The 27,402-nt window shown below is 44.0% G+C and overlaps 1 protein-coding gene and 1 non-coding gene across 2 annotated transcripts in view; both read right to left on the bottom strand.

Annotated features, from left to right (window-relative positions):
* The window catches only part of LOC126484413 (uncharacterized), a 105,124-nt gene that overhangs the window by 19,150 nt on the left and 58,572 nt on the right, over positions 1-27,402 (bottom strand). Inside the window, exon 3 of the mRNA XM_050107922.1 lies at positions 11,727-11,908. Within this exon, the coding sequence (XP_049963879.1) occupies positions 11,727-11,908 (182 nt within the window). The remainder of the gene's footprint in view (positions 1-11,726; positions 11,909-27,402) is intronic.
* Trnas-cga (transfer RNA serine (anticodon CGA)) lies at positions 12,152-12,226 on the bottom strand. Its single transcript has one exon. It is a non-coding gene; the product is annotated as a tRNA-Ser (tRNA).

Genomic DNA, 27,402 nt, shown 5'->3' with positions numbered 1-27,402 from the left:
CATGATCATTCCTACCTATGTAGGTTGGGCTCAACAAAATATTTTCGCATTCGGAAGAGAAAGTTGGTGACTGAAATTTCGTAAATAGATCTCGCCGCGACGATAAACGTCTTTGCTTTAATGACTTCCATCCCAACTCGCGTATCACATCTGCCACACTCTCTCCCCTATTACGTGATAATACAAAACGAGCTGCCCTTTTTTTCACCCTTTCGATGTCCTCCGTCAATCCCACCTGTCTTCTGAACTTCGCATGCTTTTTCCGTTGCCTCTGCAACAGCGTTCGGACCTGTTTCGTGTACCATGGGGGATCAGTTCCATCTCTTACCAATTTATGAGGTATGAATCTCTCAATTGCTGTTGCTACTATATCTTTGAATTTGAGCTACATCTCGTCTACATTTGCATAGTAAGTTCGGAAGGAATGAAGATTGTCTCTTAGGAAGGCTTCTAGTGACACTTTATCCGCTTTTTTAAATAAAATTGTTTTGCGTTTGTTTCTGGTGGATTTGGAAGAAACGGTATTGAGCCTAGCTACAACGACCTTGTGATCACTAATCCCTGTATCAGTCATGATGCTCTCTATTAGCTCTGGATTGTTTGTGGCTAAGAGGTCAAGTGTGTTTTCGCAACCGTTTATAATTCGTTTGGGTTCGTGGACTAACTGCTCGAAATAATTTTCGGAGAAAGCATTTAGGACAATCTCGGAAGATGTTTTCTGCCTACCCCCGGTTTTGAACAAGTACTTTTGTCAACATATCGAGGGAAGGTTAAGTCCCCACCAACTACAACCGTATGAGTTGGGTATTTATTTGTTACGAGACTCAAATTTTCTCTGAACTGTTCAGCAACTATATCATCGGAGTCTGGGGGTCGGTAGAAGGAGCCAATTATTAACTTAGTTCGGCTGTTAAGTATAACCTCCACCCATACCAATTCCCATCGAAAAGAAAAAAACAAAAGAAACTTGAGCACCAGAAAGAGTACGGCTACGATGTTTTGGCATCGTAAGGGCGTCCTGCTCACCCACTAATGCCTAAAGGTTACATTAGATTACATTTATCTTTTCGAAGGTGAGGAATAAATGTAGCGGCCTACTATCAGACGCTTAATCGACGTCGCCGCTCCGTTAAAAACACGCGGCGCGGACTGTTAACCAGTGGAGTCATCCTCCTTCACGTCCGTCCACAGCGCGAGTGAGGACTTGCTTCGGCGGTTCCAGTGGGAAATGTTTCACCACCTCCCATACAGTCTGGATGAGTGGACAACGCTACGGGAGTGACGATGGACTTCAAGAAGCTGTTGACCACCGGTTCAACAACTTGGTTGCAGCTGAGTATGCAGAACACATAGAAAAACTGGTAAAACTGTACGAAAAGTGCCTAAATTTGTACGATGACTACGTAGAAAAGAAGCCTGGGTATCAGATTGTACGTAAAAAGCAGTTCCGATTAATTATGTTAGTTTCGTTTAATTATATTAGTTTCGTTTAATTATATAAAATAAATATTTCAGCAGAAAGAAACGTTCTTTACTTTCCTAATGACCCACTTAATTATCGCGAAACAGTATTCAGTATCCCTGACATAAACCACATAATCACTTTCTAGCATAAGTAATCAGTTATAATGAGCCGACATCTCAACAAACCTACATATACAAAAGCTCTTCAATGATTATGTGTTAACACTTTCTATAGTGGGTGGCTGATTCTATGTCATTTCACTACTAAACGTAAATGTAATCACCTCTCATGAGTGCCCAAATTTGTACGATGACTACGTAGAAAAGAAGCCTGGGTATCAAATTGTACGTAAAAAGGAGTTCCGATTAATTAAAAAATGGCTCTGAGCACTATGGGACTTAACATCTACGGTCATCAGTCCCCTAGAACTTAGAACCAATTAAACCTAACTAACCTACGGACATCACACAACACCCAGTCATCACGAGGCAGAGAAAATCCCTGACCCCGCCGGGAATCGAACCCGGGAACCCGGGCGCGGGAAGCGAGAACGCTACCGCACGACCACGGGCTGCGGACTCCGATTAATTATATTAGTTTCGTTTACTTACATTAATTTCGTTTAATTATATAAAATAAATATTTCAGCAGAAAGAAACGTTCTTTACTTTCCTAATGACCTTAGGCCTGTTCCAGCTGGCCGACTACTGTCTTTAGGGAGTGAGCATACAACAGACTGTAAATCGCCGACTATTTTGTTGCTTGTAATAGATATCAAGTACTCTAATAGAGGCATGCACACAACTTACAAAATAGATGGGCCGACAAAAAAGAAGAGACATGGATGATCTACTTTTCCCACCGATTCAATCCGATCTCATAGTCGGTGACGACAATGAAACATACACATGTAAATAGCCTTAAGCACACGACCGTCAGTGTAGAAGTCATACTGCACTGATGCGTTGCTTTAACGATGGATATTGATACAGGGATGACGTCCTTTGTGTGATACTTCCAGTGCAGAATATCATGACCGTAACGCAAAGAAAAAGCTACATGAGGAAGAATTTGTGGAACTGATTGGTAACTGGAATGGTGTGGAGCTAAAGTGAGGTGAAATAATTCTAACTTCATTTATTTATTGTTTTGCTATCCTTTATCATATTGACAATGAACTGATCCTTGTGGTGACGTACGGTAATTGCCGAAGTAATCCCAAATTTACATCCCGCTATTTGTATCTCCTTTGCCTTGCAATGGCTTATTTCCAACTGGCGGTCTACATAATGTATCATTGTCATCTCTGATATACACCTACACATCGGAATTGTGCATTCATCTTCGCTCAAAAAACTGTCGGTCGTGTGCACGTTTCCAAAAGCTGTCTACGTGTTCGTTTACTCTCCAACGTTTCTGTTGGCCCCCTCGTGGGCCCTCCGACAAGGTCGTAGGAATAACGATCTATGACCGGCCGGAGTGGCCAAGCAGTTCTAGGCGCTACAGCCTCGAACCGCGCGACATCTACGGTCGCAGGTTCGAATCCTGACGCGGGCATGAATGTCTGAGATGTCCTTAGGTTAGTTAGGTTTAAGTAGTTCTAAGATGAATGCACAACTCCGATGTGTAGGTGTATATCTGAGATAACAATGATACATTATGTAGACCGCCAGTTGAAAATAAGCCATTGCAAGGCAAAGGAAGTACAAATAGCGGGATGTAAATTTGGGATTACTCAGCGATACAGATGGCTGTACCGTAGGTGCAACCACAACAGAGGGGTATCTGTTGAGAGGCCAGACAAACGTGTGGTACCTGAAGAGGGGCAGCAGCCTTATCAGTAGTTGCAGGAGCAACAGTCTGGATGATTGGCTGATCTGGCCTTGTAACAATAACCAAAACGGCCTTGTTGTGCTGTTGCTGCGAACGGCTGAAAGCAAGGGGAAACTACAGCCGTAATTTTTCCCGGGGGTATGCAGCTTTACTGTATGGTTAAATGATGATGGAGTCCTTTGGGTAAAATATTTCGGAGGTAAAATAGTCCCCCATGCGGATCTCCGGGCGGGGACTACTCAAGAGGACGTCGTTATGAGGAGAAAGAAAACTGGCGTTCTACGAATCGGAGCGTGGAATGTCAGATCCCTTAATCGGGCAGGCAGTTCAGAAAATTTAAAAAGGGAAATGGATAGGTTAAAGTTAGATATAGTGGGAATTAGTGAAGTTCGGTGGCAGGAGGGACAAGACTTTTGGTCAGGTGAATACAGGGTTACAAATACAAAATCAAATAGGGGTAATGCAGGAGTAGGTTTAAAAATGACTAAAAAAATAGGAGTGCGGGTAAGCTACTACAAACAGCATAGTGAACGCATTACTGTGGCCAACATAGACACGAAGCCCACGCCTACTACAGTAGTACAAGTTTATATGCCAACTAGCTCTGCAGATGATGAAGAAATTGATAAAATGTATGATAAGATAAAACAAATTATTCAGGTAGTGAAGGGAGACGAAAATTTAATAGTCATGGGTGACTGGAATTAGAGAGTAGGAAAAGAGAGAGAAGAAAACACAGTAGGTGAATATGGATTGGGGGTAAGAAATGAAAGAGGAAGCCGTCTGGTAGAATTTTGCACAGAGTATAACTTAATCATAGCTAACACTTGGTTCAAGAATCATAAAAGAAGGTAGTATACATGGAAGAATCCTGGAGATACTAGAAGGTATCAGATAGCTTATATAATGGTAAGACAGAGATTTAGGAACCAGGTTTTAAATTGTAAGACATTTCCAGGGGCAGATGTGGACTCGGACCACAATCTATTGGTTATGAACTGTAGATTAAAACTGAAGAAACTGCAAGAAGGTGGAAATTTAAGGATATGGGACCTGGATAAATTGAAAGAACCAGAGGTTGTACAGAGTTTCAGGGAGAGCATAATGAAACAATTGACAGGAATGGAGGAAAGAAATACAGTAGAAGAACAATGGGTAGCTCTGAGGGATGAAGTAGCGAAGGCACCAGAGGATCAAGTAGGTAAAAAGACGATGGCTAGCAGAAATCCTTGGGTAACAGAAGATACACTGAATTTAATTGATGACAGGAGAAAATATAAAAATTCAGTAAATGAAGCAGGCAAAAAAGAATACAAACGTCTCAAAAATGAGATCGACAGGAAGTGCAAAATGGCTAAGCAGGGATGGCTAGAGGACAAAGGTAAGGATGTAGAGGCTTATCTCACAAGGGGTAAGACAGATACTGCCTACAGGATAATTAAAGAGACCTTTGGAGAAAAGCGAACCACTTGTATGAATGTCAAGAGCTCAGATGGAAACCCAGTTCTAAGCAAAGAAGGGAAAGCAGAAAGGTGGAAGGAGTATATAGAGGGTTTATACAAGGGCGATGTACTTGAGGACAATATTATGGATATGGAAGAGGATGTAGATGAAGATGAAATGGGAGATACGATAATGCGTGAAGAGTCTGACAGAGTACTGAAAGACCTGAGTCGAAACAAGGCCCCGGGAGTAGACAACATTCCATTGGAACTACTGACGGCCTTGGGAGAGCCAGTCCTGACAAAACTCTACCATCTGGTGAGCAAGATGTTTGAGACAGGCGAAATACCCTCAGACTTCAAGAATAATACAATAACTCCAATCCCAAATAAAGCAGGTGTCGACAGATGTGAAAATTACCGAACTATCAGTTTAATAAGTCACAGCTGTGAAATACTAACGCGAATTCTTTACAGACGAATGGAAAAACTGATAGAAGCCGACCTCGGGGAAGATCAGTTTGGATTCCGTAGAAATGTTGGAACACCTGAGGCAATACTGACTCTACGACTCATTTTAGAAGTAAAATTAAAGAAAGGCAAACCTACGTTTTTAGCATTTGTAGACTCAGAGAAAGCTTTTGACAATGTTGACTGGAATTCTCTCTTTCAAATTCTAAAGGTGGCAGGGGTAAAATACAGGGAGCGAAATGCTATTTACAATTTGGACAGAAAGCAGATGGCAGTTATAAGAGTCGAGGGGCGTGAAAGAGAAGCAGTGGTTGGGAAGGGAGTGAGACAGGGTTGTAGCCTCTCCCCAACGTTATTCAATCTGTATATTGAGCAAGCAGTAAGAGAAACAAAAGAAAAATTCGGAGTAGGTATTAAAATCCATGGAGAAGTATAAAAACTTTGAGGTTCGCCGATGACATTGTAATTCTGTCAGAGACAGCAAATGACTTTGAAGAGCAGTTGAACGGAATGGACAGTGTCTGGAAAGGAGGGTATAAGATGAACATCAACAAAAGCAAAACGAGGATAACGGAATGTAGTCGAATTAAGCTTGTGGCATAACTTGACAAGAAGAAGGGACCAGTTGGTAGGACATGTTCTGAGGCATCAAGGGATCACAAATTTAGTATTGGAGGGCAGCGTGGAGGGTAAAAATTGTAGAGGGAGACCGAGAGATGAATACACTAAGCAGATTCAGAAGGATGTAGGTTTCAGCAAGTACTGGGAAATGAAGAAGCTTGCACAGGATAGAGTAGCATGGAGAGCTGCATCAAACCTGTATCAGGACTGAAGACCAAACAACAACAACAAGTCTAAGGGGACTGATGACCTCAGATGTTAAGTCCCATAGTGCTTAGAGCCATTTGATTTTTGAACCTTCTGGCTAAACTTAAAATTGCATAGCATCTGCTGAGTTCTTTGCGCAGTTCCTTCTAGTAGTCTTTTACTAACACGTCTGAGCACGTGAACATTCATTTTTAAAGATCAGTGTTTCTGCTGTAGTTTTTTATGTAAGTGGTTCTATCATGTTATGTAATTGGATCTTAGCTTGGCACTAGTGTTGAAGTGTCATTAAGTCACCCTTCATTGGTAACTGTTTCCATTATACGTAGTTTGAGGGAAATGCTATATTGTAGTTTGAATTTCTGAAGTTTGTCAGTAATTCTGTTTTCATAATTAGGTAAAATGAAACGAGGGGTATTAGTGCCTGGCAACATTAAGTTTGTAATTGACCTTCTAACAAGTGCTTCTTTAATGAATTGAAATAGTAAGCTTATAAGGGTATTTTATTGAAGAATGTTGAGTGTGGCCATCTTAATGTAATAAGTGGTTTTAAGGAGTTTGATGAAGTGGCTATGTGAAGTTATTGATAACTGCTACGCTTAAAGTTTCTATAAATGCATGGCACATTACGTTTTTTACAACCTCGTCTTAAGTGACTGTTTATTTGAGTAGTGAGTACGTTGGGTTTCTAACTGTATTTGCAAATCTTTATCTAGTGGCGTGTCCACAATTTGTAATTGTCAAATTCCTTAAAAGGCGTAATTTCAATAAACTGTCTTAATTATAAATTGTGACTACCGACCATGATTCCATCCAGCTTCCTCTTGTATGGCATCTAAGATACGGTGGGTAGGTGTGGTACGAATAAGGAACCACGTACCACCTTCCTCTTTCATTTTCAGGTGATTCCGTTGTTCTGCGGAAGTTGGCGGCAGCAGAGGAGTGTTATAAAATGGTGTCTGATAGGGACACGAGTATTCAACTGCTATGTGTGACTGAATACCTCACTGCTGAAGAAACTTCGCCGATTGAAATCCATCAACGCTTTCTAAAGGTGCATGGAGACGACACAGTAGAAGTGAGCAATGTGAGGCGATGGGTACGGCGTTTTCAAGGTGATGAAAGGGGTGTGCATGACAAGCCATGTCCCAAATGGTTCAAATGGATCTAAGCACTATGGGACTTAACATCTGAGGTCATGCCCTAGACTTAGAACTATTTAAACCTAGCTTACCCAAGGACATCACACACATCCATGCCCAAGGCAGGATTCGAACCTACGGCCGTAGCAGCAGCGCGGTTCCGGACTGAAGCGCCTAGAACCGCTCGGCCACAGCGGCCGGCTCTACTGTGCATAGCACTTCTTTTGTCATCTTTGTCGTTCGGAAAACATGTCTTATGTCTTGCCCGTCCAGAACCCCACCTATTTTTCTGGAGGTAGCCACAAAGTAGTCACAGTGCAATGAAAGAGCCGAAAAGATAGGTTGTTTTGTGATTGTTCAAATTCTTCACGTTTCCATTCCAGAGCCTCAGAATCACCGTTTCGGAACAATGCTTCACCAGCTTTACCTCGGACCTGAAATGGTCCTTGTCAAAGAAGTTGCCATTTTGCTTAGCAATGTGTTTAAAAACACTCTCTTATGGCTTACATAGAGGAATCTCCGCGTGCTGAAATATAAGGCAGCGTCTTTTGACTTGTGGTATACTGACTACTGGGTACCCGAAGAGTCTAAATGGTTTACGTTGTACTCAGCCGTCTGAAAATGGTAACTTCCCTTCTTTTCCGTCTCGGCACTAAAGCGGCTGTTAGGATGTATGCTGCTGATACAATCTGGCGACTTTCGAAGAGTTTTGATGACTTGTGACTCGATCATAAATGTGTCGTCGGTGTAGCAAGGTGAACGGCAGCCTCCGTAAAGACGTTAACCACGCTGGATTCAAAAAGTAGGTAATCGTCAAAGTCTAGTATGTTCTAATGAGAAAACGGGTCACAGCAAGGGTCCTTCTGAAACTAGATCCAGGCTGACGATAATATAGTTTGGGTCAACTCTGATATGCTTTACTATGAGGGTCACTCCAAAAGAAATGCACACTATTTTTTTTTTAAATACAGTTTTCATTCTGCATGTGTGAAAGTTTTACAGTGTGTGGATACATCCTTGCCGCTTGTTTTCAAACTTAGTTCAACCTGTTCCCGTGAGTGGCGCCGTCACACCATGTCTTCAAAGATGGCTGCTACACTTGACGTTCGTCAGAAGCAACGTGCTGTCATAGAATTCCTGTGCTGTGAAAACGAGACAGTGGGGAATATCCACAAAAAGTTGAAAAAGGTGTAGGGAGATGCTGCTGTCGATGGCAGTATAGTTAGTCGGTGGGCAAGCAGGTTACGTGATGAAAGCGGGCACGGCGATATTGAGGATTGTCCTCGCAGCGGCAGGCCTCTTACTGCACACACTCCAAAGTGCAGAGAGTTAACAAATTGGTGACTGCTGACAGACGCATCGCAGTGAACGAATTGTCACGTTGCGTTGGGATAGGGGAAGGAAGTGTTTGCAGAATAGTGAAAGTGTTGGCGTTAATAAAGGTTTGTGCCAGGTGCGTTCCCAGGATGTTGACAGTGGCTCACAAAGAAACAAGAAAAACGGTATGCAGGGAACTTTTGGAACAGTACGAGAATAGTGGAGATGAATTTCTTGGAAGAATTGTGACAGGTGTTGAAACATGGCTCCATCATTTCTCATCAGAGACGAAGAGGCAGTCAATGGAGTGGCATCATGCAAATTCAATAAAGAAAAAAAAAATTCAAAACGACACCTTCTACTGGAAAAGTTATGGCTACGGTGTTTTTCGATTCCGAAGGACTCTTGCTTGTGGACATCATGCCAAGTGGAGCCACCATAAATTATGATGCATATGTGACGACACTGAAGAAACTTCAAGCTCGACTGAGTCGTGTACGACCACATCGGCAAAAGCAGGGTGTTTTGCTGTTGCACGACAATGCACGGCCACACGTCAGTCAAAAACCAAGGACGCGATCACAAAACTCAGATGAACAACACTGAAACACCCGCCTTACAGTCCTGACCTGGCTCCATGTGACTATCATCTCTTTGCGAAACTGAAAGACTCTCTTCGTGGAATAAGGTTTGAAGATGATGACTCCCTTGTGCACGCTGCCAAACAGTGGCTCCGACAGGTTGGTCCAGAATTTTACCGTGCGGGTGTACAGGCGCTGGCTCCAAGTGGTGTAAGGGAGTTGAGAGGGATGGAAATTATGTGGGGATATGAAAATATTGTTACTAAAGGATGTATCTACACACTGTTAAACTTTGAAACATGTAGAGTAAAAGATGGATTTAAAAAAAAAATTGTGTGCATTTCTTTTGGCGTGACCCTCGTATCTGAACGAGCATCAAAGTTTCTGATGTGATGTTCTCACCTATGGTGGTATCTTAATTTCGTTAGATATTTCCGTAGTCTACAGCAGGGGTCTCCAAACTTTTTAGTCCGCGGGCCACATTGACTCCTCCACGAAGTCATAAGGGCCATGATCCACCTAGTGGGATTAAAGCACCCTAGCACTCCATGATCACCGTAATGTAAGGCTAAAGGAAAGATGAAATCGCAAAAATCTAAGGTTCTGGCAATAGCTAACACTGAAACGAACTACGATTTTTATTTAATTATATAATTTTGATTGCTGAACGTACCTGACCGAAATTCTGGCGTATTTTATTCTGGCGAATTTCACCGACAAAAAAGTATGTCACTGCACATTCTTCACGAAAGCGTCCTGCAAAGTCAACGAAATCTCAAAATCATTGTTAGCAACACTATTACTACAAGACGTAGAGGTAGAGAATGTCAACGCATTGTTATTTCAAGCGGCGCAACAGTAAGTTTAGTTATGTAGTCTTGTAGCGAGTAGCAGAGCCAGAGCATATACACTCCTGGAAATGGAAAAAAGAACACATTGACACCGGTGTGTCAGACCCACCATACTTGCTCCGGACAGTGCGAGAGGGCTGTACAAGCAATGATCACACGCACGGCACAGCGGACACACCAGGAACCGCGGTGTTGGCCGTCGAATGGCGCTAGCTGCGCAGCATTTGTGCACCGCCGCCGTCAGTGTCAGCCAGTTTGCCGTGGCATACGGAGCTCCATCGCAGTCTTTAACACTAGCAGGATGCCGCGACAGCGTGAACGTGAACCGTATGTGCAGTTGACGGACTTTGAGCGAGGGCGTATAGTGGGCATGCGGGAGGCCGGGTGGACGTACCGCCGAATTGCTCAACACGTGGGGCGTGAGGTCTCCACAGTACATCGATGTTGTCGCCAGTGGTCGGCGGAAGGTGCACGTGCCCGTCGACCTAGGACCGGACCGCAGCGACGCACGGATGCACGCCAAGACCGTAGGATCCTACGCAGTGCCGTAGGGGACCGCACCGCCACTTCCCAGCAAATTAGGAACACTGTTGCTCCTGGGGTATCGGCGAGGACCATTCGCAACCGTCTCCATGAAGCTGGGCTACGGTCCCGCACACCGTTAGGCCGTCTTCCGCTCACGCCCCAACATCGTGCAGCCCACCTCCAGTGGTGTCGCGACAGGCGTGAATGGAGGGACGAATGGAGACGTGTCGTCTTCAGCGATGAGAGTCGCTTCTGCCTTGGTGCCAATGATGGTCGTATGCGTGTTTGGCGCCGTGCAGGTGAGCGCCACAATCAGGACTGCATACGACCGAGGCACACAGGGCCAACACCCGGCATCATGGTGTGGGGAGCGATCTCCTACACTGGCCATACACCACTGGTGATCGTCGAGGGGACACTGAATAGTGCACGGTACATCCAAACCGTCATCGAACCCATCGTTCTACCATTCCTAGACCGGCAAGGGAACTTGCTGTTCCAACAGGACAATGCACGTCCGCATGTATCCCGTGCCACCCAACGTGCTCTAGAAGGTGTAAGTCAACTACCCTGGCCAGCAAGATCTCCGGATCTGTCCCCCATTGAGCATGTTTGGGACTGGATGAAGCGTCGTCTCACACGGTCTGCACGTCCAGCACGAACGCTGGTCCAACTGAGGCGCCAGGTGGAAATGGCATGGCAAGCCGTTCCACAGGACTACATCCAGCATCTCTACGATCGTCTCCATGGGAGAATAGCAGCCTGCATTGCTTCGAAAGGTGGATATACACTGTACTAGTGCCGACATTGTGCATGCTCTGTTGCCTGTGTCTATGTGCCTGTGGTTCTGTCAGTGTGATCATGTGATGTATCTGACCCCAGGAATGTGTCAATAAAGTTTCCCCTGCCTGGGACAATGAATTCACGGTGTTCTTATTTCAATTTCCAGGAGTGTATTTGATAGTTCTGTTGCGTGGTTGTGTCCGACGATGTCCCGGTGTACTGGTCGCGATAGGCCTCGAAACTCAATTGTTGGCAGTATAGGGGATGTCCGGCCAGCTAACGCGGGCCGGTTTGCCCGCCCTCGCGGGCCTGTTTCGTCCCGCGGGCCGTAGTTTGGAGACCCCCTGGTCTGCTGTATATGTGAGAGAACCAACAGCACTACTAAACTTATTACGTGTTGCGGGAGAATGATGGGTTATGTGTGAGAATTGTTTTTCACAGCAACCGTATTTGTCGTCGTTGGTACAACTCGGCGCTGTTGGCATACTTACCGCAGCCAGGCGGTGGCGCCAATAGGTTGGCGAGCCAGCAGGCAGTGGCGCCAGCGAGCGCAGACAGCAGCGCCACAAGCAGCCAGGCGGCCGGCCGCGGAAGCCTGCCCGGCGCCCCGACAGCGGAGCACCCGTGCGTCGCACCTCCTCGCGAAGAGTGGTTAACGGTGCAGGCCGGCGACCTGCAAGACCAGTTAACACGTGCCCACTCCGTTCTGCCTTTAGAGGACCACACTGTCTGACAGCGTAACCTGTGTTACAAAATCGTCAGTCAGGATAAAGTGCTTTAAAGAAGAAAGACTGAAGTGTATAGTCCAGTTGAGGTCATTAAGAGAGAAAGTTGAAAAACCCTTGACCTAGAATGAGATTTTCACTCTGCAGCGGAGTGTGCGATGATATGAAACTTCCTGGCAGATTAAAACTGTGTGCCCGACCGAGATTCGAACTCGGGACCTTTGCCTTTCGCGGGCAAGTGCTCTACCAACTGAGCTATCGAAGCACGACTCACGCCCGGTACTCACAGGTTTACTTCTGCCAGTACCTCGTCTCCTACCTTCCAAACTTTACAGAAGCTCTCCTGCGAACCTTGCAGAACTAGCACTCCTGAAAGAAAGGATATTGCGGAGACATGGCTTAGCCACAGCCTGGGGGATGTTTCCAGAATGAGATTTTCACTCTGCAGCGGAGTGTGCGCTGATATGAGGTCCCGAGTTCGAGTCTCGGTCGGGCACACAGTTTTAATCTGCCAGGAAGTTTCATATCAGCGCACACTCCGCTGCAGAGTGAAAATCTCATTCTGGAAACATCCCCCAGGCTGTGGCTAAGCCATGTCTCCGCAATATCCTTTCTTTCAGGAGTGCTAGTTCTACAAGGTTCGCAGGAGAGCTTCTGTAAGGTTTGGAAGGTAGGAGACGAGGTACTGGCAGAAGTAAAGCTGTGAGTACCGGGCGTGAGTCGTGCTTCGATAGCTCAGTTGGTAGAGCACTTGCCCGCTAAAGGCAAAGGTCTCGAGTTCGAGTCTCGGTCGGGCACACAGTTTAAATCTGCCAGGAAGTTTCAACCCTTGACCTAGTTTATATACGACGTTAGGATTAATCAAATTTCTGCACCTACCTCTTCTTACTGCTAGCGACCCTATTGTACGCGGCGGAGAGCTCCCTGATACCGTTATCATTCACTCCCTCCTGCCTCTCATTCGTGAACGTTGCGTGAGACGTACGAGTGTAGCTAAGCCTCCGCACAAGCACTAATGTTCCAGATTTTCCGTTTGAGGTCACTGTGCAAGGTGATAAACTCCCACATGATGTCCACTGCGTTTATTGCAGCGTCTTCCACTGGAGTTTAATCAGCATCACCATAATTTCCTCATGCTCACTGAAGGAACACGCGACGAATCGCGCTACTCGTACATTAATCCATTTGGTACCGTTTCCATACTAGGAGCAATAACTCTGGACGACTATTCTGTAACTTACATCATTCGCGGATGAAATACATTTCCTTAGGTTTCATCGAAAGAATCTCCGCCCTACATCGATCTCCAGCACTAGTTTTATATTGTCATCTACATCTACATGGATGCTCTACAAGTCACAATTAAGTGCCTGGCAGAGGGTTCATCGAACCACCTTCACAATTCTTTATTATTCCAATCTCTTATAGAATGAACACCTATATCTTTCCGTTCGAACTCTGATTGCCCTTATTTTATCATGGTGAGCGTTCCTCCCTGTGTAGGTCGGTGTCAACAAAATATTTTCGCATTCGGAGGAGAAAGTTGTTGATTGGAATTTCGTGGAAGATTCCGTCGCAACGAAAAACGCCTTTCTTTTAACGACTTCCAGCCCAAATCCTGTATCATTTCTGTGACCCACACTCCCATATTTCGCGATAATACAAAACGTACTGCCTTTCTTTGAACTTTTTCGATGTACTCCGTCAGTCCTACTTGGTAAGGATCCCACACCGGGCAGCAGTATTCTAAAAGAGGGCGGACACGCGTAGTGTAGGCAGTCTCCTTAGTAGGTGTGTACATTTTCCAAATGTCCTGTCAATAAAACGCAGTCTTTGGTTAGCCTTCCCCGCAACATTTTCTACGTGTTCTTTCCAATTGGAGTTGTTCGTAATTGTAATACCTAGGTATTTAGCTGAATTTACGGCTTTTAGATTAGACTGATATATCGTGTAACCGAAGTTTAGCGAGTACCTTTTAGCACTCATGTGGATGACCTCACACTTTTCGTTATTTAGGGTCAACTGCCACTTTTCGCATCATTCAGATATTTTTTCTAAATCGTTTTGCAATTTGTTTTGATCTTCTGATGACTTTATTAGTCGATAGACGACAGCGTCATCTGCAAACAACCGAAGACGGGTGCTCAGATTGTCTCCCAAATCTTTAATATAGATAAGGAACAGCAAAGGGCCTATAACACTACCTTGGGGAACGCCAGAAATCACTTCTGATTTACTCGATGACTTTCCGTCAATTACTACGAACTGTGACCCCTCTGACAAGAAATCGCAAATCCGGTCACATAACTGAGACGATATTCCATAAGCAGGCACTCACTTCTAGATATTATAGCGCCTTTTACTATTTCCATTAATTTATCAGCGATAGTTGAACCGAAAAATTACGGTTCTTCCAGCGAATGTATGTGCAATACGTTATATTCTTCACTGTTGAGGGTGATTCGACCTGACCAACCGTCAATCTTCTGCAGGCCTTCCTGCATCCCGCTACATTTTCTTGGCGTTGCAGTTTTCCTGCAGTCTGACGAAGCGTCTGGCATCAGCCACTACATTATACAGGATGTTCCAGAACGATTTTCAGGGATATGACAGCAACGATCATTTGAAGCAAGAAATTTCCTATGGGCGTATTCCCTATTCCGATTAGTTTCCGAGACAGAGCACATTTAATGTACATTGTTATTTCTTTTCTGTACTGTTCAGTACATTGTCAGACTTACACGTGTACAACAGATAGTAAGCACTAAAACACACGTTTCACGAAGTATCAAGTGAAAAATACGTATTTTTAACACTTTTACCTCTAAGCATTACTCACACAGGTCACGTTACAGCTGTTGTACAGTTAACAACAAATTGTCGAATATCTCATCGTCAACTTAAATTCATTTCTGCACGCTTGGAAGAGCACGTTACGTTGCTTGTCTGAGTACCTCTGCATGTTCCCTATTGAGGACAGCAGCGTCCACGATGCGAACACGCAGTTCTCCTCGCGTATTCACCTCTCGTTTGTACACCTCAGACTTCATCCAACCCCGTAAACGAAAATTTAACGACGTAAGGCCCGGCGATCTTGGTGGCCATTTAACTGTACTAGATGTCTGTAATTAAACTCAAGGCCCTCTGAGAGCTCCCGTGTGTGCTGTATATATCCAGGGCACCCCCCCACCCCCCACCCCCAAAAAAAAATCACAGGTACGTTCATTAAGCTGTGCGCTTGCAGAGTTTGCTGATAAAATAACGGTTTCGCTTTCTGCATCCAGAGGGAAATGTGGCGCTGTAGGCAGTAATGTGGATGTGTGGTATCTGTTCTTTCGGCCATGTTCGAAAACAACAAGTAAGCAGAATCCGAAGCTGATTCTGTCTAATGTCACGATGCAGCTGACGTCAGTAATCCTTTCCCTATCCTTTCCCCCTCTCCCACCTTCAATTCACATATGGTGTATCACAGCTGCGGATTCTGCTTGGTATTTGTTCTATCGCGCATGCCCGAACGAACAGACACCACACATTCAGATAACTGATTCCCCTACATCAGGAATGGATCCACATTCTTCAGTGCGGGTGCATAAGTACGTCCAACCTCCTGGGATAATCTCAGAGTAGCGAGCACGGAGTAAATGGACAGGGACTGCTCTGTGGGAATGGGGGTCGGTCGTCAGGCATGCAGAGATAGTACATGCAAATGTGGTAACATTGTGTTCCGTATGGCGCAGTGCTTAACGCACAGCCTAGTAAGTAAAAGAGATGTCGGGTTCTATCCTAGTCCGGCACACTTTTTCTATTGTCGCCGCCGATTCTGGGTAACTTCCCTCAGCCTCACTTCAGTAATCCCTTCCCTGTCCTTCCCTTTCTCCCCTCTTCCACCTTCAATTTACATACGCTGTAACCCAATCAGAATGTGAAATGCTTCCTGTTTTCAAGTCAGTATGCTGTTTGCAGCTAGTCAAGCGTCTCGATTTCTTTTGTGAAATGACTGTTGGTGTAAAGAGTCAAGAAGACTGAAGCTTTCCATATGAAACGCACTGCTGGTAGTTTTTTTAAACAGAACAGCAGCGACAATGAGGAAATAGTACCGACAGAAACAGCTGTGAAGAGACCTAAGTCACTAAATGGGCTAAACAATGTTTTTGTTGTGGTCTTCAGTACTGAGACTGGATTGATGCTGCTCTCCATGCTACTCTATCCTGTGCAAGCTTCTTCATCTCCCAGTACCTACTGCAACCTACATCCTTCTGAATCTGCTTAGTGTATTAATCTCTTGGTCTCCCTCTACGATTTTTACCCTCCACGCTGCCCTCCAATTCTAAATTGGTGATCCCTTGATGCCTCAGAACATGTCCTACCAACCGATCCCTTCTTCTAGTCAAGTTGTGCCACAAACTTCTCCTCTCCCCAATCCTATTCAATACTTCCTCATTAGCTATGTGATCTACCCATCTAATCTTCAGCATTCTTCTGTAGCACCACATTTCGAAAGCTTCTATTCTCTTCTTGTCCAAACTATTTATCGTCCATGTTTCACTTCCCTATACGGCTACACTCCACACAAATACTTTCAGAAATGATTTCCTGACACTCAAATCTATACTCGATCTTAACGAATTTCTCTTCTTTAGAAACGCTTTCCTTGCCATTGCTAGTCTTCATTTTACATCCTCTCTACTTCGACCATCATCAGTTATTTTGCTCCCCAAATAGCAAAACTCCTTTACTACTTTAAGTGTATCATTTCCTAATCCAATTCCCTCAGCATCACCCGACTTAATTCGACTACATTCCATTATCCTCGTTTTGCTTTTGTCGATGTTCATCTTACATCCTCCTTTCAAGACACTGTCCATTCCGTTCAACTGCTCTTCCAGGTCCTTTGCTGTCTCTGACAGAATTACAATGTCATCGGCAAACCTCAAAGTTTTTATTTCTTCTCCATGGATTTTAATACCTACTCCGAAATTTTCTTTTGTTTCCTTCAATGCTTGCTCAATATACATATTGAATAACATCGGGGAGTGGCTACAACCCTGTCTCACTCCCTTCCCAACCACCGCTTCCCTTTCATGTCCCTCGACTCTTATAACTGCCATCTGGTTTCTGTACAAATTCTTTCAAATTCTGAAGGTGGCAGGGCTAAACAATATGATCAAGAAATTTGAAGAATAAGGTCAACTGTACTCTATTCATCATAAGAATAAACCTGATGTAAACATAACACCAGGTATTGTTCCGCGTTTGCTTGAATCTCATTAGTACTGTGTCTAGTGCAAACGTGTCTGAATTCCTAACGGACTAAACTGCGGGGTCATCGGTCCGTAGACTTACACACTACTTAAACTAACTTATGCTAAGAACTACACATACACCCATGGACGAGGGAGGACTCGAACCTTCTGCGGGAGAAGCCGCTCAATCAGTGACATGGCGCCTCTAACCGCGCGGCGTGTCTAGTGCAGTCAAATACGATCATAAGGATACGTTTTTTGCTCTGTTACACGCAAACACGCTGAGCGATAATGCAGGACAACAGTTTCGCCAGTGCATTCAACTTGGACAGCACTGGGCAGCCAGCTGGTCCAACTAAACGGCAATGTTGTGACCACTTCAGAGAAACAATATAGCTTCAAATTTCATTTAATTTTTAAAGAGAATGAAATAATATTCGGCAAAAATCCAGCACTACCGCACGCTTCTTAGGTGAGCTGACAGGAAACGAAGAATGCTATCGTTCTCAACTAACATAGTATTCTAATTGCAAACAAGAATGATGAAAACTCCTAATTTAAAAACAGGGTAATCTTTTTGAGCGAGCTAAGTGCGATGTAAAAGCATACTTTAGAGATTTCACGGCCTTGTTGAATACTTGCAGCCACTGGAAGTATTAATTATAGTCAGTTGTCTGGTAATATCTTAGTTCCTTCCTTATCCGAACCCGAGAAATATATTTCAGTTCTGGAACTGTCATCTGCTACGTTGATAACGAGTCGATGAACAACGGAATCCACGAAACCACGACGTGGCATTTTCTCCTCTTCTTTTATGACGAGCCATTCTATATCCCACCAGCGTTCGGTATGGACAGGTGAAAAAACTGCGTGCGTTAGTTCCAGTACGTCGTTCCAGTACGTCTGACTACTAGAGTCTTGTTATTCCTCTCGACAAATCCCTTAACTTGGCTCCAAATCAGTTCTGTTCGGTTCACATTGTAATGGTGCAGTGGCAAATGTACGAATGTTGCATTTTTATGGTGTGCCAGCAGCTCGTGGTCTAGTGGTTTGCCGGCACGGTAGCTCAGCGTGTTCGGTCAGAGGGTTTAGCTACCCTTTGTAATAAAAAAAACTAAGTAAACGGATCAACGAACAACCTTAACGAGTGTCATCGGACGTCCGCCACGAACAAATTCAACGAACAATATAGAGCAAAATGAGATTAAAAAAAAAAAAAGTGGTCAGCGTTACTGGCTATGGATCATGGGGTCCCGGGTTCGATTCCCGCCCGGGTTGGTAACTTTTTCTGCCCCGAAACTGAGTGTTCGTGTTGTATCCATCATCATCATTCGTGACAGTGGGTAGATTGGACTGCATAAAAAGCTGGAATGTGTAAAAATTTGGACTTTGTACGGGCGTTGATGACCGCGAAGTTGAGCGCCCTACAAACGAAACATCATCGATGCTGTGAAAAAGGATTTCTTTTATGTTTATACCACACTTATCTCTCTGGTTCGTGTGGGACTACATCTGAGGTGTAAAATAATGGATATAGTCCGAATAAACAGTATTTGGTTATTCACTTTTTTCCTAAAAACTGAATTCTTATGTTTTCACAATTTAAGCAACCTTTATTAACACTCCTTCATCAAATATCGATAATTAAGAAATTTTACTTGAAATGAAAACGGAAATTTTTCGTGCACTTTGTAAATAGAAATAGGAAGACGTGCATTATTCATAAAAATGATAATGAATTTTACGACTACGAGATGTAAGTACTTCAAATTGAACGGAAAAAAAGGGATTTCAATGTAATACGCTACCGATTACGCTGCATGTCCAAGCACCTGTAGATTCTGAAATTTACGAAAAACCTTAAGAAGAACCTATTTATCGGCACTTTTTAACCGTGTTCCACTCGCGCGTTTCACTACGGAGCAGGAAGCAGCCTCAGCCAATTTCATATTGCGTATTAACAGCACGACAATCAGAACACAACACTTCAGAGACTGTGACTGTACAAGATTTTTGAATTAAAAACTACATAGTTAAAGCGTGATGAACAAAAACGTTGATGGTTGTTAATACAGTGGAGAATCTTACAGTTTCATTTAACATGACTTAGTTAAAAAAATGTCGTGTGACTAGAGCCTTCCGTCGGGTAGACCGTTCGCCGGGTGCAAGTCTTTCGATTTGACGCCACTTCGGCGATTTGCGCGTCGATGGGGATGAAATGATGATGATTAAGACAACACAACACCCAGTCCCTGAGCGGAGAAAATCTCCGACCCAGCCGGGAATCGAACCCGGGCCCAAGGATTGACATTTTGTCTCAGCTACCGGGGGCCGACACATGACTTAGTAATAAGGTAACTAATATAGGACCTACTTCCAAAAGCGAAACAACGCCAGCGTACGTGTGCTACGGCTTCTGACAATCATTGCCTTTGTGTTTCCTTACATTAGGTTTATTCTTATGATGAACAGAGTATAGGTGGTACGGTAGGGAGGCGGAGGCGGCCCATTCCCATGGCAGTTGTTGATGAAGTTGTTGTAGCTACAGCGAGCGTGCAGTCAATGCTCTAGCTGGTCAACAGTTCAAAGATTTTGCTGCGTGCTTTATACTGACGTCACTACAACATTCAGAAACCAAATGAAGGCCCAAAATAGGCTACAACGCCTTGACTTTGCCCTACTTTTTTGGCACGGCTGGAAAATGGATGACACGCGGCTGGGGAACATCCTTTGAATGGACGAACCACACTTTACTCTGCACGGTGTCGTGATTGCACAGAACTGTTTTACATGATTTTCTACTCCGTCACATGTGCAGGAACATCCACTGCACTCAGCTTACTTGACGGTGCGGTGTGGCTTCACAACCTCCTTCATTCTCAGTCCATCTTTCTTCCAGATGCTGACACCTGGATGCCCTGTTAGATGTGGAGTGACGTCTCCATGTTATAACAGCCTCCTTCTGCAACACGTAATTTCCATCTTTACAAGATCTCAACTGTGTTCATACAGGTAATTTCATGCAAGATGGGGCCACACCACATGTCACTTGCAAGGTGAAAAATTTTCTTCGGGAAATATTCGGTGACAATGGCATCAACTCAAGGCAATTTCAAAATGTGTGGCCTTCCAGATGTCCCGACCTAAATCCCTGTGACTTCCAGTTGTGGGGTTATCTGAAAGATCGTGTCTATCATGTTCTTGCTGTTGTGGTCTTCAGTCCTGAGACTGGTTTGATGCAGCTCTCCATGCTACTCTATCCTGTGCAAGCTTCTTCATCTCCCAGTACCTACTGCAGCCTACATCTTACTGAATCTGCTTAGTGTATTCATCTCTTGGTCTCCCTCTACGATTTTTACCCTCCGCGCTGCCCTCCAACACTAAATTGGTCATCCCTAGATGTCTCAGACCATGTCCTACCAACCGAACCCTTCTTCAAGTCAAGTTGTGCCACAAGCTCCTCTTCTCCCCAATTCTATTCAATACCTCCTCATTAGTTATGTGATCTACTCGTCTAATCTTCAGCATTCTTCTGTAGCACCACATTTCGAAAGCTTCTATTCTCTTCTTGTCTAAGCTATTTATCGTCCGTATTTCACTTCCATACATGGCTACACTCCATACAAATACTTCCAGAAACGACTTCCTGACATTTAAATCTATACTCGATCTTAACAAATTTCTCTTCTTCAGAAACGCTTTCCTTGCCATTGCCAGTCTACATTTTATATCCCCTCTACCTCGACCATCATGAGCTATTTTTCTCCCCAAATAGCAAAACTCCTTTACTACTTTAAGTGTCTCATTTCCTAATCTAATTCCCTCAGCATCACCCGACTTAATTCGACTACATTCCGTTATCCTCGTTTTGCTTTTGTTGATGTTCATCTTATACCCTCCTTTCCAGACACTGTCCATTCCGTTCAACTGCTCCTCCAAGTCCTTTGCTGCCTCTGACAGAATTACAATGCATCGGTGCACCTCAAATATTTTATTCCTTCTCCATGGATTTTAATAGCTACTGCGAACTTCTCTTTTGTTTCCTTTATTGCTTGCTCAATATACAGATTGAATAACATCGGGGAGAGGCTACAACCCTGTCTCACTCCCTTCCCAACCACTGCTTCCCTTTCATACCCCTCGACTCTTATAACTGCCATCTGCTTTCTGTAAAATTTGTAAATAGCCTTACGCTCCCTGTATTTTACCCCTTCCACCTTTAGAATTTTAAAGAGAGTATTCCATTCAACATCGTCAAAAGCTTACTCGAAGTCTACAAATGCTAGAAACGTTGGTTTGCCTTTGCTTAATCTTTCTTCTAAAATAAGTCGTAGGGTTAGTATTGCCTCAGGTGTTCCAACATTTCTACGGAATCCAAACTGATCTTCCCCGAAGTCGGCTTCTATGAGTTTTTCCATTCGTCTGCAAAGAATTCGCGTTAGTATTTTGCAGCTGTGACTTATTCAACTGATAGTTCGGTAATTTTCACATCTGTCAACACCTGCTTTCTTTGGGATTGGAATTATTATATTCTTCTTGAAGTCTGATGGTATATCGCCTGTCTCATACATCTTGTTCACCAGATGGTAGAGATTTGTCAGGACTGGCTCTCCCAAGGCTTTCAGTAGTTCTAATGGAAAGTTGTCTACTCCGGGGCCCTTGTTTCGACTCAGGTCTTTCAGTGCTCTGTCAAACTCTTCACGCAGTATCATATCTCCCATTTCATCTTCTTCTACATCCTCTTCCATTTCCATAATATTATCCTCAAGTACATCGCCCTTGTATAGACCCTCTATATACTCCTTCCACCTTTCTGCTTTCCCTTCTTTACTTAGAACTGGGTTTCCATCTGAGCTCTTGATATTCATGCAAGTGGTTCTCCTAAGGTCTCTTTAATTTTCCTGTAGGCAGTTTCTATCTTACCCTTAGTGAGATAAGCCTCTACACCCTTACATTTTTCCTCTAGACATCCCTGCTTAGCCATATTGCACTTCCTGTCGATATCATTTTTGAGACGTTTGTATTCCTTTTTGCCTGCTTCATTTACTGCATTTTTATATTTTCTCCTTTCATCAATTAAATTCAATATTTCTTCCGATACCCAAGGGTATCTACTAGCTCTCGTCTTTTTACCTATTTGATCCTCTGCTGCCTTCACTATTTCATCCCTCAAAGCTACCCATTCTTCTTCTACTGTACTTCTTTCCCCCATTCCTGTCAATTGTTCCCTTATGCTCTCCCTGAAACTCTGTGCAACCTCTGGTTATGTCAGTTTATCCAGGTCACATCTCCTTAAATTGCCACCTTCTTGCAGTTTCTTCAGTATTAATCTACAGTTCATAACCAATAGATTGTGGTCAGAGTCCACATCTGCCCCTAGAAATGTCTTACAATTTAAAACCTGGTTCCTAAATCTCTGTCTTAGCATTATATAATCTATCTGATACCTTTTAGTAACTCCAGGGTTCTTCCATGTATACAACCTTCTTTCATGATTCTTAAACCAAGTGTTAGCTGTGATTAAGTTATTCTACCAGACGGCTTCCTCTTTCATTTCTTAGCCCGAATCCATATTCACCTACTACGTTTCCTTCTATGTGTCTATCAAACGTCCAGCATAAATCGCGTGCTCACAGATATTAATGAACATATCTACAATGTTTTTTCGTCCTGCGATGCATACTGCCCGCACTGCAGCACTAGGGACACGGTCAGTTTAACTGCCCTGAAGAGCCAAAGAAAGTGGTACATCCTCGCGAGCACGCAAAAGTGACGCAACACGAAGAGGCATTGACTCGACTAATGTCTGAAGTAGTGTTGGATGGAACTGACATCATGAATCCTGCTGGGTTGTCCATAAATCCGTAAGAGTACGAGCGAGTGGAGATCTCTTCTGAACAGCTCGTTGAAAGGCATCCCAGATATGCTCAATAATGTTCATGTCTGGGGAATTTGATGGCCGGAGGAAGTGTTTAAATTCAGGAGAGTATTCCTGGAGCCGCCCTGTAGTATTTCTGGACACGTGGGGTGTCGTATTGTCTTGCTGGAATTGCCCAAGTGTGTCGGAATGCAAATTGGACATGTAAGGATGCAGGTTGTCAGACAGAATGTTTACGCACGTGTTACGTGACAGAATCGTATCTAGACATATCAGGGGTCCCATATCACTCCAATTGGACACGCCCTACTCATGACAGAGCCTCCACCAGCTTGAACAGTCCCCTGTTGACATGCAGGGTCCATTGATTCATGTGCTTGTCTCCATACCCGTATATGTCCACCCGCTCGATACAGTTTGAAACGAGACTCATCCAACCAGGCAACATGTTTCCAGTAATCAACAGTCAAATGTCGGTGTTGATGGGCCCAGGCGAGGAGTAAAGCTTTGTGTCATGCATTCAGCAAGGGTACACGAGTGGGCCTTCGGCTCCGAAAGCCCATATCGATGATGTTCCGTTGAATGGTTCGCGCGTTGACACTTGTTGAAAGGCCAGAATTGAAATCTGCAGCAATTTGCGGAACGGTTGCACTTCTATCAAGCTGAACGATTAAATCTGCAGCAATTTGCGGAACGGTTGCACTTCTATCAAGCTGAACGATTCTCTTCAGTCGTCGTTGGTCCCGTTCTTGCAGGATATTTTTTCGGCCGCAGCGACGTTGGTGATTTGATCTTTTACCGGATTCTGATCCTCACGGTACAGTCGTGAACTGGTCGTACGGGAAAATCCCCACTTCAGCGCTACCTCGGAGGTGCTGTTTCCCACTATAACACCACGTTCAAACTCACTTAAATCTTGATAAACTGCCAGTGTAGCAGCATTAACCGGTGTAACAAGTGCGCCGCACACTTGTCATTTATAGGCGTTGTCGACCGCAGTGCCGCATTCTGCTCGCAGTGCCGTATTCTGCTCTTTTGCATGTCTCAGTATTTGAATACGCATGCCTATACCAGTTTCTTTGGCGCTTCAGTGTATAACCACCTGGTACTACAACGACTAATCCAGCTATTAGGGTAAGTGCGACTGAGCTGTTCCCTCAAACATCTGGTAAAATGTGGTAGGGCCGCGTCATGCTGGAAACACACATCAGTCCACGAGGCCAAAAGAACGTTCTCGGGGTGTTGATAAACAAACTTTCCAAAAAATGCAAGTAGTTCTGTCTTGTCATTCGCTCATCTAAAATGACTGTACCTATCACGATGTTACTGATCTTGCCACACCAATCATTGATCGAAAAACGAATCTCGAAACTGGATTCCCCTGTAGCGTGTGCATTTTCCTGCGACTATCGACGATTATTACATGTGTCGTTGATTCCATTCCGTTTAATGTAGTTTCATCGGTGACTAGTATTAATAGAAGCAAATGACGATTGCCATTCAACCAGTGACAGAATTCAAGTCACGTGGCAGTATTGACAAATTGCGGATATGCTATATCTGTAATGGGTACAAGTTTCTCGCATGTTTCGTCATACATGTGTTCGTGGGACATTGATACGTGTAGTATGTCGCCGTGTGCTGATAATGAGACTACGCTGCACTTTCAACAATATGTTGCTATTGCTGCACAGGCTATTGAACTACTCGTTCAGACAGAAAATACGAACTTGGAAAAATACGTTTCGCGTAACGTGCTTAAAATCCTGGTAAGCACTCTACGGTCAGGAATTCTATGTGGCGGAAAGCACCGACGCTATTCTTCGACAGCAGGTGGAACACAACCATGCAGAATCCGTAAACATACACCATATTTGCGTATTCTTCATTATTGTAGACGTGTGTCATTTTAGCCAGTGCACGTACACCACAGTTACCGACGACTGATGATGCTTTACCTCAATGAAGCGAAACGCGTCTGGTGAAAAAAATCGCGCATTTTTGTAGTTGCAACGAGAGAACAAAAATACCCTCAAGACAGTTACCGATCCTTCTCTCTAATAAACTCTCAGTCTCATGCACTACTTCACTCGCAACACACAATGGGCACTTGCGCGTTTAACGGCTAGTTTAATGCCAGAACACATCCATAGAAAACAGGTTGAAATTAACGAGGCATACTGGGCTAGAATAAACCGTCAAAGACGTTCACTCGGTAAGAAACATACGTGCACACCACTAGGTCAAATACAAACGTACGAGGTCTCTTCAAAAAATTCCGGAACATTCATAATTTCACGTTAGCGGTGCGTTGCAATGAAATGCGGTTGGCATCTCGGCATACTCCTTTGTTTAAGGTGTAACTGCCGGACGTTCCATTGTTGCATGTCTGTTAGTTATTGTTCAGTGCTGTATTGCGTAGAATGGTGTGTCGGAGGGTTTGCGACTTTCGAGTAGGCAGAATTACAGGAGCAACGTATCTGCATTAAATTTCACGTGAAACTCAAGAAAACCTTTACAGAGACGCAACAAATGTTCAGGAGCATTAGGGCGATGGGTGCTTAAGCCGTATACGGTGTTACGAATGGTTCACACGCTTTAAAAATGGCCGCACGCAAGATGAAGATGACCGTCGTTCAGAACGCTCTTCGATGGCTACCGACGACGATCATGTCAGAAACGTCAACGAAATTATGGGCGCCAATCGAAGACTGACTGACCGAGAGACTGCAGAAGAATGTAACATTTCAGTTGAATCAAGCCATGAAATCCTGACAGCATCTTGGAATGTATTACGTTGTCGCCTAGATGGTCCTACGGCTCAAGAGTCAAGATCAGTAAGAACTTCGCCTCGCAATGTGTGAACAACTGGATCGCCTAAATAAGAGAATCATAACAGATGATGAGATGTGGGTCTATGGTTATAACGTTGAGACGTTGAAAGGACGTGAATCTGCAACAATAGACGAGATAACAGAAAATTCCCAGAGCGGGCTTCACGCAGTCCACCAAAACGCGTACCAAGACTGCTTCCAGAAGTGCCCAACACTGCTTCTGGAAGTGCAAACGGCGTTGGGGCGGCGTCTCAACTGTGGAGGAGAGTATTTCGATGGGGACCATGCACAACAAGTAAGAGGTAAGTGTAGAAAATTTTTGTGTACAAAGTTCTTGAGCTTTTTGAACAGACCTCGTACATTAAACGTTTTCTATCTCGGAAACCATTCGGAATGGGGCGTATGTCTATATGAAGTCTTTTGCTTCAAATAAGCTTTCGTTTCATATCCCTGGTTATTGATCATTCATCCTGGGAGACCCTGTACATGGACTGTAATGGCCCTATAACACACTCTAGAGGTAATCCCGAAAGCAGTTTTACATCAGTCGATTTTGCCCCGTTAAAAACGTGTTTCTGAGTTCCGTATTCTAGGAAGTTGTTAATATAGCCAAATATGTGGTGCAAAACTCCGTAAGATCTTATTTTGTTCTCAACGCGACAGAGCAGAACTGTAACAAATATCTTCCGGAAATCGGAGATAACTCGATCATCCTAGGCGGCGTTGTTTACGGACCTCTTGGTCCCATAGACGAACAAAGCGAGTTAATTTTGGCAAGATCTCAGTTTTCAGAATCAATGTTGTTCCTATAGATGATATTTTCGTTCCCCCACGATTCACAATACGGGAGCCTAAAATTCTACAGTCGGTTATGTCCGCGGTACAGGCCTATACATTGGTGCATCTGTCCGATGAACCTTCTCGAAAACGGTTTTGTTATCCCGGTATATTTCACGCAAATAAATTACAGCGTTTTTTTAAGTTAATCTGAGATATACTTTTGTTCTTCTGTAGTGTATTTGTCTTCTGAGAGGTTTAACTGGAGACTCTTCATGGTGTCCTATGCTGAGCATCTTCCTCCATTTGTTTTTATGTTCGACCCATTCAAATGCTGTCCATCATTCCAATTTTCTTCCTACCTCTTTCTCTCATTCCTTCCGCTTTTCTCCCTAGGTTCTTTGTTGCAGACATTTCCTACGCGGTATCTGCCCCAGCCAAGAATTCTGATCACTTCCAACGATTTTCTTCCCCTCCCCCCCTCCCCCCCGTATTTTCTTCACTACTTCTTCTTTCTTAAGCCTGCCAGTCTTTCTAAATACCTCTCTTCTCGCTTTTTAACTCTCCATGATTCACTCCTTTATAGAATTACATTCCAAACATAACATTTATCAAACATTTTCCTCGTGCCCATTTGTTTTCTTCTAGCGATTAGTAACTGCTCCACCTCTTCAGATTCTCTCGTTCCAATAATTTATTTCTTCGTATTT

This window comes from Schistocerca serialis, chromosome 6 (assembly GCF_023864345.2).
Source record: "Schistocerca serialis cubense isolate TAMUIC-IGC-003099 chromosome 6, iqSchSeri2.2, whole genome shotgun sequence".
Taxonomy (NCBI): Eukaryota; Metazoa; Arthropoda; class Insecta; order Orthoptera; family Acrididae; genus Schistocerca; species Schistocerca serialis.
The sequence above is the reverse complement of the archived record's forward strand: the minus strand, read 5'-3'. Positions and strand labels throughout refer to the sequence as shown.